Source organism: Azolla caroliniana, unplaced genomic scaffold, assembly GCF_043228905.1.
Source record: "Azolla caroliniana isolate FFs.n. ecotype wild unplaced genomic scaffold, voAzoCaro1.0.p SCAF_2, whole genome shotgun sequence".
Taxonomy (NCBI): domain Eukaryota; kingdom Viridiplantae; phylum Streptophyta; class Polypodiopsida; order Salviniales; family Salviniaceae; genus Azolla; species Azolla caroliniana.
This window is the reverse complement of record NW_028230437.1, coordinates 875,378-886,465: the sequence shown is the minus strand read 5'-3', so window position 1 is coordinate 886,465 and position 11,088 is coordinate 875,378. Positions and strand designations below refer to the sequence as shown.

The window sequence follows — 11,088 nt, the reverse complement described above, 5'->3', positions numbered from 1 at the left end:
CGTCTTCAACGGTGTGGCCCACAACTTCCGGTTGTGGTCGTCTATGAACGTCACGAAGTACTGTGATCTGGCATGTGACTTCGTGTCCACTTGACATACATCAGTATGCACTAGCTCCAGTGGTGCATTACGTCTCATCGGTGGCCTTGAGCGGAAGGAGGTTCAGTTTTGCTTACCGGCCAGGTAGTCGGTGCACTTCTCAAGATGCACGTCTTTCACCGGAATGAGGTTGTCATCGGCAAGCCTCTTCATCCCCTTCTCGCTCATGTGACACAGTCTCTTATGCCACAGCTCACCGGCAGTGTCAGATGCAACGTTCACATCTTCCCGGCATAACCGGGCATTCATTAGGTACAATGCGTTGACTTTCTGGGCCCTAGCCACTATTAGGCTCCCTTTGCTTAACTTCATGACTTCGTTCCGGATGCTACTCATGTAGCCTTCATTGTCTAGCCTACCGACTGATATTAGGTTCAGTCGAACCTCTGGAACGTGTCCGACATCCTTCAGCAGCAACTCGCATCCGATTGATGTTGTCAACAGTGCATCTCCTATGCCGATAATTCAACATGTTCCTTCGTTCCCCATCCGGACACAGTTGTGCTCACTGGCTGTGTAGGATGAGAAGCATTTCGGGTCTGGGGTAAGGTGGAACGACGCTCCGGAGTCGACAACCCACGTTGTCTCGTCAACGGCAAGGTTCAACTCACTCTCCTCGGTGATGAGCATCAACTCCTCTTCACTTGTTGCGATTGCCGTCATTCCCTTCCGGTCCGGTGACTTCTTCGAATCGGTATTGTCGGTTCCCTTGTCTTTCCGGAAATGATGACAATTCTTCTAGAAGTGCCCCGATTTGCCGCAAAAGAAGCAAGTGGGCCTCCTCCCCCTTGACTTTGACCGTGTCCCCGACTTTTCTCGGTTCTAGGGACTCCGATTCCTTTGTCTTCCGCGTTCCGATTCGGTAAGGAGGGCTTTGGCATCGGAGATCACCTCCTTGTCTTTCCGACGCGCCTCCTCGTTTAGCAAGCTCGACTTCACCCTTGCTAGGAATAGCTGTTTTCCTTCCGGCTCGGTGTTGCCCAATGTGACAACTAACGTCTCCCAGCTATTTGGGAGGGAACCAAGTAGGAGTAGAGCAAGTATCTCATCGGCGAGAGGTACTTCCAATGAGGTTGCTTGATGTATCAGCCCCTGGAAGGCATTCATGTGCTCCACCATATTGGAGCCATCTTGGTACCGAACCCGCACTAGCTTCTGGAATACCGATTAACGACATTCTTGTTTTGGAACATAATGTCGATCTTCTCCCAGAGCTCATGAGCCTTACTTACCTCATTGAAGTTGTTGTATAGGCTCATGTCGATGAAGCTTCGTATGTATGTCGTTGTCTTCATGTGCATCACCTCCCATATCGTGGCATCGATCTTGTCCGGTCTCTTGTCCCCGAACTGAACCGGCAACCAAAGATCTTTAACCACAAGCATGTCCCTCATCTTCGACTTCCACACTGAATAGTTGGTGCCAGTGAGCTTGAACATGCCGCCAAATGAATCTTCCATTTTCTGTGTTGTTTCGCTCTGATACCAGATTGACAGGAAATATGCGGAATATTGCTCGGCCACAACCGAGTCTTAGAATCAACCACATAAAGATGGGAATAGGAAGAAATGCACGTATATACACAAACAATAAAGCAAGAGAGAGTACACACAATGTTTACGTGGAAAACCCTAAACGGGAAAAACCACGGGAGCCCACTAGCTCCAAACTATTAGTATGTCTAGAAGAATACAACAGGAGGAGCATAGAGGCAACGACCTCGTGCTCTCAATCTTCGCCAACAAGCGGTTACAACAGAGACTGTTCAAGTCTCTCTCTCTCTCTCTCTCTATGTTACGCTCTGTACAACAGTTACACACAAAAATGACCAACAACACAATCGTGTTTGCCCTAGGTCATATTTATACTAATATGATTTTTGGGCTATTTACAAATATAGCCACAATGGGCTAATAGAAACATATTTACATCCATGTCCCTTCATTCGGTGAGAGGTTCTGACCGAGCCTGTGTCATCCGGTTCTTACCGAGTCTTCCTTCCCGGGTACTCATCATCCGGTTCTCACCAGGTCTGCCTTGTCAGGTACTCATATCCCATCCGGAGGGACCGAAATCCTAACAAAAACGAGTCGATCGAGTATGCGAAGCATGCCAACTCGGCAAACAACATTGACTCCCATTCCCAAAGGAGAGCTACACGAGCAAAGGCCTCCTCAACATCATACATTCGGATGTATTGGGACCGGCTCAAACGCCGACGATCGGCGAATGCCGATTCTACGTCACCTTCATCGACGACTACTTGCGCTACGCGTGGATCTTCTCGATGAAGGAGAAGAGCGAAGTGCTCTCCCACTTCCAAAAGCTCAAGGGGCAAGTTGAAAAAGAAACCGGTCAGCACATTCGATGCCTACGATCGGACGAAGGAAATGAGTACTTATCTGATGAATTCACCTCCTACCTCCAAAGTGAAGGCATTTAGAGAGAATTCTCATGCCGACACATACCCCAACAAAATGGAGTTGCTGAAAGGAAGAATCGGCAAATATTCGAGGTAGCACACGCCATGATGCATGAGAAGCACATGTCAAACTTCTATTGGGCTGAAGTGGCATCCACGACCGTCTATCTCATGAACCGATGCAACACTAATGGAGTGCATGAGCTAACTCCATACGAGCTCCTCGTCGGAAGGAAGCAGATCCTGTCGCACCTCAAGGTGTTCGGAAGCATTGCGAATGTACGCATCCCCAACGAACAACGACAGAAGCCCGACGCGAAGTCGGAGGAATGTATCCTCATAGGATACTCATTCGAGAAGAAGGCATACAAGTGGTACAACCCTTCTACCCGAGCAGTTCGAGTAAGTCGAGACGTAGTCTTTGATGAGTTTGCATCCTGGTACGCACCAGAGACAACTTCGACTCTGACTCCGCTTGACCCGGAATCCGCCGAACAAGAGGTAGAAGATGGAGATCGTTTCAAATACATGTTCGAAGAAAATCTGATTACGACAAGGCTTAGCGGGCCACAAGAGCCCCCCCGCAACCCAAGCACGTCGCGACCACGTACGGCGTTGGACAAAGGCAAAGGTAAGATGCTTGAATACGAAGTCAATTCGGATGTGTCGGCTCCCTCACTAGACAGTGAGTTTGGTGTACCCATCATGCGGACACTCGGAGTAAAGAAGACGCTCACATCGGCAAGTGAAAAACTTTGACGCTCTTCTAGAGAGAAGAATTTCGTCACTCGGCTCGACTACAACAAGTACATGGCCCATCACCATGCCTTCATGATGAAGGTCGTGGCCGAACAAGAGCCCGAGAGCTCCACCAAAGCGGCTCGTAACCCACGATGGGTGGAAGTAGTCGACCTTCGCCCACACACTACAAGCCTTCATCATCGGCTTGAGGGGGAGGAATCGAGATTGCCACGACGAAGAAAGTCGAAGGCCGGATAGAAGCACACGAAGTCAACGAAAGCCAAAGCGGATGTTGGACGCCTCACACTTGAGCTTGAGGGGGCATGTTGAGATATCAAGCTCAACTTAGTTTAGTTATTTAGTCAACCATGTAACTTTGTAGTTACCTAGATAGAATCTAGTTATGAGTGTTGACTATAACGCCTTAAATAGGACCTTGTACTGTGGGATATTCTAGATCCTCCACTCCTAAATACATTATAATATAGGATTTACACCTTAGTACCTATATTCTACTCACACATATGCATCCTTGCACATGAGATCTATATATACCTCATTGTGGGTATTTTTGTATTTGATGATGATAATGCTAATTTAATATAGAGTTAATCATCCCCCATCTTGAGTTGCTCATAAGTGTATTTTCCTCTCTCTCTTCCTCACACACACACACAGACACACATATCACTTAATCTTTTGCTTAACTTAATCACATAATTAGGTACTAATTAACCCATACTTAATCACCTAATTCTTAACAAAGGTACTTTAACACGTTGCCACCTTGAGCAAAGGACATGAGACAAACATAAAATGTCATTAGTGTCCCATACCACCAAATATTACCTTTTGTTATACATCGGTAGTGGAATAATAGATCTAAAAAAGAGAGCTTAACCTCACCAATAGAGTCTTGACAACGTCTCAATATGCTGTGATGACGAGGGTAGCTAGTCCCCTTTATATAGCCAAATGCCTAGGGCACCCCAACCACCGTGTATTCCCACATGTCATAAGTCCTTATGGGTTCATTATCGTTCGGAGTTTAACTAGTTTCCCAACCATCCTACCCTTAACCCATTAAAATTTGTTATGGAACTGGTCCATCATAATGTTACGAGCATGACCATATAATATCCCGTGGTGAGAATTTACCGTAGTATTCTATACACGTGGATAAGTGTGAGGGTTAAACGAGAGTGTAAAGAAGGGGAGGATTACTTTTAAATCCTCGGGATTGAGACAACCCATTAGGTCAAGTGTGAACATGGCTGGGGGCTTTGGGTGTCGCTATAAATAGAGGCCTAGCTACCCTCATTTCATCATCTTGTTGACTACGTCGAAACTCTGTCTTGTGGTGGGTCAACTCTTGTAGCAAGCGCGCTAGCACCAGGTACGACTCGACGCCACGACGGTGGTATGGGACGCCGATCGAGGCTCGAGTCCGTCTCGATCCCTTTGCTCTGGGGTGGTCGGGTGGATCGGCACCCTTCTTTCTCTCTCTCTCCTTTCTTTATATCTACCTAGATTTATCCTTATCTAATGCTTACTTTAGTACATGTCTCTAACACATAAGGTTATGCTTATGAGAATTATACCTCTTGCCCATTGTTTAACCCATGAAATTGATTGCATCTTACTTGTGAAATACCCAATCACTCCAATGGGATAAAATGTGGAAAACGATCACATCATCTTCATCTTATTGTGATGGTTCTTCTGCATTCACACTCTTATATTCAACTAGCATAACATTTGTCATACATTTGACTTGTTCCCATTAACTATCATTTACCCTCTCTACCCCATCAGCCCCACCAACATCTACTTGCATTGTTTCGACATATGTCATGTTTTAAACATTGTGTCGTCGCTCACTAATAATAACATCACATCTCTACCCTAGAAACCAAGTAACAACATTTTTTGGGTAAGTGCATCCATTGTTCTTTGCCCTCATCATGCTTGTACTTCTATCATGGCCTTTGTTACAATTGGCAGTTTTTGCTCCAACCACAATTCTATGTACATAAGATTCATTGCCAAGCACAAGCACAAGCACAATGTGTGTGTCCGTGTGTGGTGAATTTTATCAAGTTTTGTACAATACTAGAACTCTTTTAGCTTAAGTTCTATTTTATTTTAATTTAATTTTGATGATTGGGTGAAAACCCTATTTTGTTGTAAACCAATTGTCTCCTCGGCCAATTTTGTAGCTCAATGTTGTCCCTTTAGATACATTTATATTTATGCTGTCTTAAAAATCTCAATGGGTTTTTTAAATACTAACTAATTAATTAAAATAGAAAAACCATATATGTATATATGTATATCTTTATTTATTTATTTAGATTTGCCCCTTCTTCTGCTGCTTCTGCTTCTCGCAGGTAAATCCGATCTTCGTTCTCCCTCTGAGCTTCAGCTATGGCTGAAAACGCCTACCGTAGCCGGCTCATTTGTGTTTTGTGCCGCTTTTGCAGCCTGTTGAATTTTTTTAAGTGCTACAGCCTTTATTGAATAAATCAATATGTCCCCACTTTCTTTGAGCTGCAACTGTGTCTCTGGATGATTTCCTTAGACATCTGTTGTAGCCTTCAAAGGCTTCTAGATTCAAGATACAATCTTCCTGGCTTTTTCCTTATTCAAGAAAAAGAAAACTCCGAAAACTCCTGTGGCTGCAAATTGTAATGGGCCTGTAAACAAGTTCGTTTCTTTGTTTTCCTCGAGTTTGTAGATGGTTTAGTGCTGAGAAAATATTTTTGCTCGGAAATTGTGCGACTGAAATTATTTGTAATGCTGAAAAATTCCTACGTATTTTAACAAACATTCGTGACAAAGTCATATAAATTTGTGCTATTTTTCTCTATATAAATCCTCATTTCTTATTACTTCATAGATCATATTATTAAGTGGATCCATTGATTGAGTAAATCCTTGATTTGTGAAGTAATAATCCTCAGATATTAATGTCTGATAAGAGCATTGCCATCTAAACGCCATCTTTTGACTGTCTATAATCCATTCCATCTTTCTCATCTGAGGATATTAAAAGAAGGACGTACTGAATACCAAGGAGATCTATTATTTCCTTCGAGCAAGAGCAATCCTCTGCTAGGCTAGGTTGTAATCAGAAAAGCAAATGATACGATGTTTGGCTAGGTGATAAATGTATGTTTATTGTATAAACTCTTGAAAGCATTTGTATATCTTTAAAAATCAAGCAAAGGAGCTTTACCTTCAAGTCTTTTAATGTTCCAGCCCATACAAAGTGTATGACAAATATTATCGTTGGTTTTTTAACTACAGTTGCCTTTCTTTCTCATTTACTAGGATGGGCAACTTGAACTTAATGATTACTTCCTTGTGAAATTTAATACCAAGTCGATTATATCATCATGGGATACATCGGGAAGCATGGAATCAATGAATTACATAGGTATAAGTACAGTGGAGTGGATCGCTCATACATGGCAAAATATATTTTCCAACCTTTCTGGAGCCGTTTTGTAACAATTTTCCCCATATGGATGCCGTGAGTAATTTCTTTCCTTCGCTTCTGTAGAAGGTTTTACTTGTTTTGGTACTCATCAGTTCATTTGTTTTACTTTTGCCTCTGGGATAGAGTTGCTAGTGATCATGTGTTTCTTCAGGATTTCTATGTTGGCTCACTCTTTATACTGTCTTTTGTATGTTTGGATGATTCGGCATCAGCCCCAACATGGTATGTTTCTTGTTTAATATATTGTTTCTTGCTTGATAGCAGTCTCTGCGACCCCAAGTGAGTTACCTAATATTTTATCTTTATGAATTGCAGATCACCTTGACAGGATTCTTATTTGTTGTCGCATCTTCCATTCTTAGCTATGTAAGTGGTTTTCTGGGGTAAATGGTTTTTAAATTGCATAGGATTCAATAATAAATATAAATAAACTAATTTCATCATAAGGACTCACATCGATCCTATATTACAGATTTACAATCCAAGTTTTACTTCTTTTTCTCCGAAGTGGGTGCACTTTCTCCATGGTCTCCTGCTGTTTTTGTATCAGGTTTGCCTACAATTTTAGTAAAAATTTCTATTATTATTTCAAGATAAAGAATGTTAAGAGAAGAAAAATTCTAAGAAAGTACATATTTAAATCTGATAAAAGTAACTGTAGTTTGTAGTTCAGGTCTGAGGCATAATGCTAGGGACATGTAGAATTTGGTTGCTAAGCCCATTTTTAATTGTTTTCAGACTTTTGATGCCGTCGATGGTAAACAAGCACGGCGCACAAATTCATCCAGTCCTTTGGGAGAACTTTTTGATCATGGTATGTTTCATTTCTTACTAAATATTTCTGTTTTCAGCAGGGTATATATGCTAATACAATTGCGTTTCTTGCAGGTTGCGATGCTATTGCATGTGCAGTAAGTGGATGTTCTTTGTTACTTTTACGTATTGTTCCAAACGACTATCAAGTATGTCCCTTGTTTTTTATGTAGTTTGAGGCAATGGCTTTTGGAAACTCAGTAGCAAGTGGAAAACATACACTCTATTTCTGGTTGATGTCTGTCATTACCTTCTATGCAGCAACTTGGGAACAGTAAGTTTTATTTATTGATAAGCTACAATGATGCACTGGTTTCCACTTAGGGGTTTAGGGTTTAGAGTTATTTCCAATTTATTTTCCATATAATAAATTATTTGTGAATTAATGATGTGCATGTTTGAATGGGCTTGCAGCTATTTTACAAACACACTGATCTTGCCAGAAATTAATGGACCCACTGAAGGCTTAATGATGATATACATGGCCCATTTCTTCACTGCCATTGTTGGTAGTTCTCATTTTAAATGACCGAAACACATCTTAAAATTGACTTGATGTTGGGTAAATATCATGACTTTTTGACATTTTTATGGAAAACCTTGCAGGACCAGCCTGGTGGGGTCAAAAAGCTGGTGATGTTTTCTATGTATTTGCAGGTTTTCCGATTCTATCTGGTAAACATAACTTGCCTCACGAAGTCTAAACATAAAGAGATGCATTTGAAAAGAACTCTGAGATTTGAATTGGCCATGTAATTGCTCAAATAGCTCACATGGTTGCTCATTTGGGGGTTCAGGGTCACTGAGAAATGATGAAGCTCAGAGACAAATTGGAGAAAAAAACGAAAAATTAAAATGAATCACACGTTTTTTTGTTTTGTTTTGCATAGAGCTAGCAATCAACGACATCATCATTGCTAAAGTTAATCTCACAGATTTTGGTTTCTTTTGGATAGAACTAGCAATCTACGACATCGTCATTGTATTCATGATATTGCTTGGAATGACACCAACAGTGAGCTATAAGTAATGCTTCACATTCTTCAAATCTGTTTGTATAATGCAAAATTTAAAGAAATATTGTGATCGTTTCATCTGGCTGCTGTTGATTTTGCCCCATTGTTAATTCTTGGTGTAGTGTCTACAATGTGTACAACGTGGTGAAGAGTAGAAATGGAAGCATGCCTCTGGCATTAGCTATGGTAGGTAGTATATATCTCTTTTGGTGCTTAAATCAGTTATTCATGTGTGTATGTATCTTCCATAAATAATGTGCTGCATATAATCTAACCCTCTCATTTTGTTTCAGCTATTTCCTTTCTTCCTGTTGGTAACTGGAGTCACAGCTTGGTATGTCATAGACATCTTTATTGTGGAAAATCACTAAGAAAGATACACTTATATTAGAATTTAGGAAAGTACGTTTATTTTTTTAAACTTTACCTCTATATATATATATATATATGCTTGGTCAACGATGGCCCAACTAATCACGTAAAATTTGAATACATAATTAGGCCTTAAAAAACACAGGGAATTGAAATAATATATGCTTATATGTGCTAGAATTTTAGAGAGTATGCTTTGCTTGTTTTCAACTTTACTGATGTATGCTTGGTCAAAACATAGGCTCTTAATCACATGAAAAATTAGCAGTACGCACATAATGAAGCAAGCTCATATTAAACATATAACAAATGGTTAATTTTACAAATAACTAATTTGCTAATTATGAATCTACTTAAAACGAGATTAACAAACTATAATCAAAATTTGCAAATTAAGGTCATAGATATCTCAGTCAGGACATGCTTGTTTGCTAATTTGAGAATAACTGGTAATCAAATAATGTAATTAGAAAAAGCTTTTTTCAATCATGGTAAACTAATCTTCATAACCTCAAATATATATTTTTCAACGTCTAGGCTTAAAGATTTATGGTCCATGTCACAAGAAAATGATAATTGAATTGGTGGCTTTTTTTTTAGTGGTCCTGAATGATGGAATGACATATATAGTGGACCTTGTAATAACTTTTGACGTTGTTTTGGTTACAGCATTATCTCTGACGAGGTGTTTGATATATATATATATATATTGATCAGTAGTATAAAAAAACGTGCTAGGGAATTACTTAAAAACTTTACTATGGTTCATTTTTCAGGGGACTACTGTCACCTTCAGATATACTTCAAAACCAACCTCACCTGCTAATTGCTGGCAGTGGTTTTGCATTTGGCTATCTTGTTGTAAGGATTTTATTTGAAACTACGATGCCAATCTGCAGTTTAATTAGAGGTTTAATTGGAAACCTTTCTTTTTTATCAAAGGGGAGGTTGATCCTAGCTCATTTATGTGATGAACCCAAAGGGTTGAAAACAGGCATGTGTATGGTAAGATCCTTTCATTCTATTCCCTACAGATCTTATGTATGTATCACAAAGAGAAATCTACCAAATACACTCGTATTTGTTTTACAGAAGTTTCCCCAATACTCTCATCTTTCTGGGTTATGTTTCAAAAAAGTTCCCCGAGTACCCTCATTTTTCAGAGTTCTCTGGATACTCGTGTCCCTATGATTGCTTCATCTTTTTCTCTCAGTAGAGTTTCTTGAGGGGGAGAGAGAGAGAGGTATTGTAGAGAATTAAGAGTATTTTGAGAATGAAAAATGAGGGAATTTTCACTAAACTTCTGGAATATTAGGGTGAGTTCTCCCTTCTATATGTTAATCTCTTCTAATGTTGTCTGAATTGACAGTCATTGTTGGTCCTTCCCTTTGCTATAGTCAACGCTGTGTCTGCAAAATATTTAGGGGGGTAAGAAGCTTTTAATCATATATGATTCTTTTCTTACTGCATTTTTTGTATTTACTGGGTATAACCTAAATTATGTTGATTTAAGCATCACATTTTGCTGTCACCATAGCAGATCTCCTCTGGTGGATGAGCAATGGATACTTTTTGGGTACTGTGCTTTTACAAGTAAGCCATTTCTTTCAATTGATTTTCATTCACATATTGTTTGAGGAGCTTCACTGATCGGAAATCTGATCATTTTTTATTTCTAGTGTCGTTGTATGTTCACTTTGCTGTTAGCGTTATTCAGGAGATTACAAATGCTCTCGGGATACATTGCTTCAAGTAAGACAACCATAGGATGGTCTTTGGGTTTCTGTATTATGTCTTTTGTTCCTGAAGATAATCATGATGTAACTTTTGGTTGCAGAATTGGCAGGAAAGAAGCATAATTATAATAATAACATTATCCTCAAATTTTGGGCACAAGAGGATTAAATTTTTGTAGGAAGAAATAGGGAGAAATTCAGTGCATATGAAGCACAGTGATCCAAATTTGAACTGACATTGCGAACAAAATATTGAAGCGCTGGAGTCTCAACATTCAACATGTCTCCGATTTAGTACTAACAGATTGGTATCAGGCCATTTAATTCTTTCATGATGCTATATTTGGGCATCAAATTGCATTCTTGATTGTTGGTTTACATGCTGAT

At 40.0% G+C, this 11,088-nt stretch overlaps 1 protein-coding gene across 4 annotated transcripts; it reads left to right on the top strand.

Moving 5' to 3' along the window:
• The first annotated feature begins 5,619 nt into the window (after positions 1-5,619).
• LOC147866970 (choline/ethanolaminephosphotransferase 1-like) lies at positions 5,620-11,088 on the top strand. 4 transcript variants are annotated; one of them, XM_087339755.1, is made up of 19 exons: positions 5,620-5,652; positions 6,596-6,797; positions 6,977-6,986; positions 7,080-7,130; positions 7,237-7,314; positions 7,503-7,578; positions 7,653-7,675; positions 7,751-7,851; positions 7,992-8,086; positions 8,184-8,252; positions 8,534-8,603; positions 8,716-8,779; positions 8,887-8,927; positions 9,742-9,826; positions 9,908-9,970; positions 10,335-10,393; positions 10,506-10,558; positions 10,645-10,717; positions 10,803-11,088. In XM_087339755.1, exons 2-19 carry the CDS (start codon positions 6,661-6,663, stop codon positions 10,822-10,824), a joined length of 1,170 nt encoding a protein of 389 aa, XP_087195881.1. In that variant the 5' UTR covers positions 5,620-5,652; positions 6,596-6,660; the 3' UTR covers positions 10,825-11,088. The 4 variants fall into 4 exon arrangements, with proteins under 4 accessions (XP_087195881.1, XP_087195879.1, XP_087195880.1 ...); XM_087339753.1 differs by lacking the exon at positions 5,620-5,652 and having other exon boundaries at positions 6,781-6,797; positions 6,916-6,986; positions 10,503-10,558; XM_087339754.1 differs by lacking the exon at positions 5,620-5,652 and having other exon boundaries at positions 6,782-6,797; positions 6,888-6,986.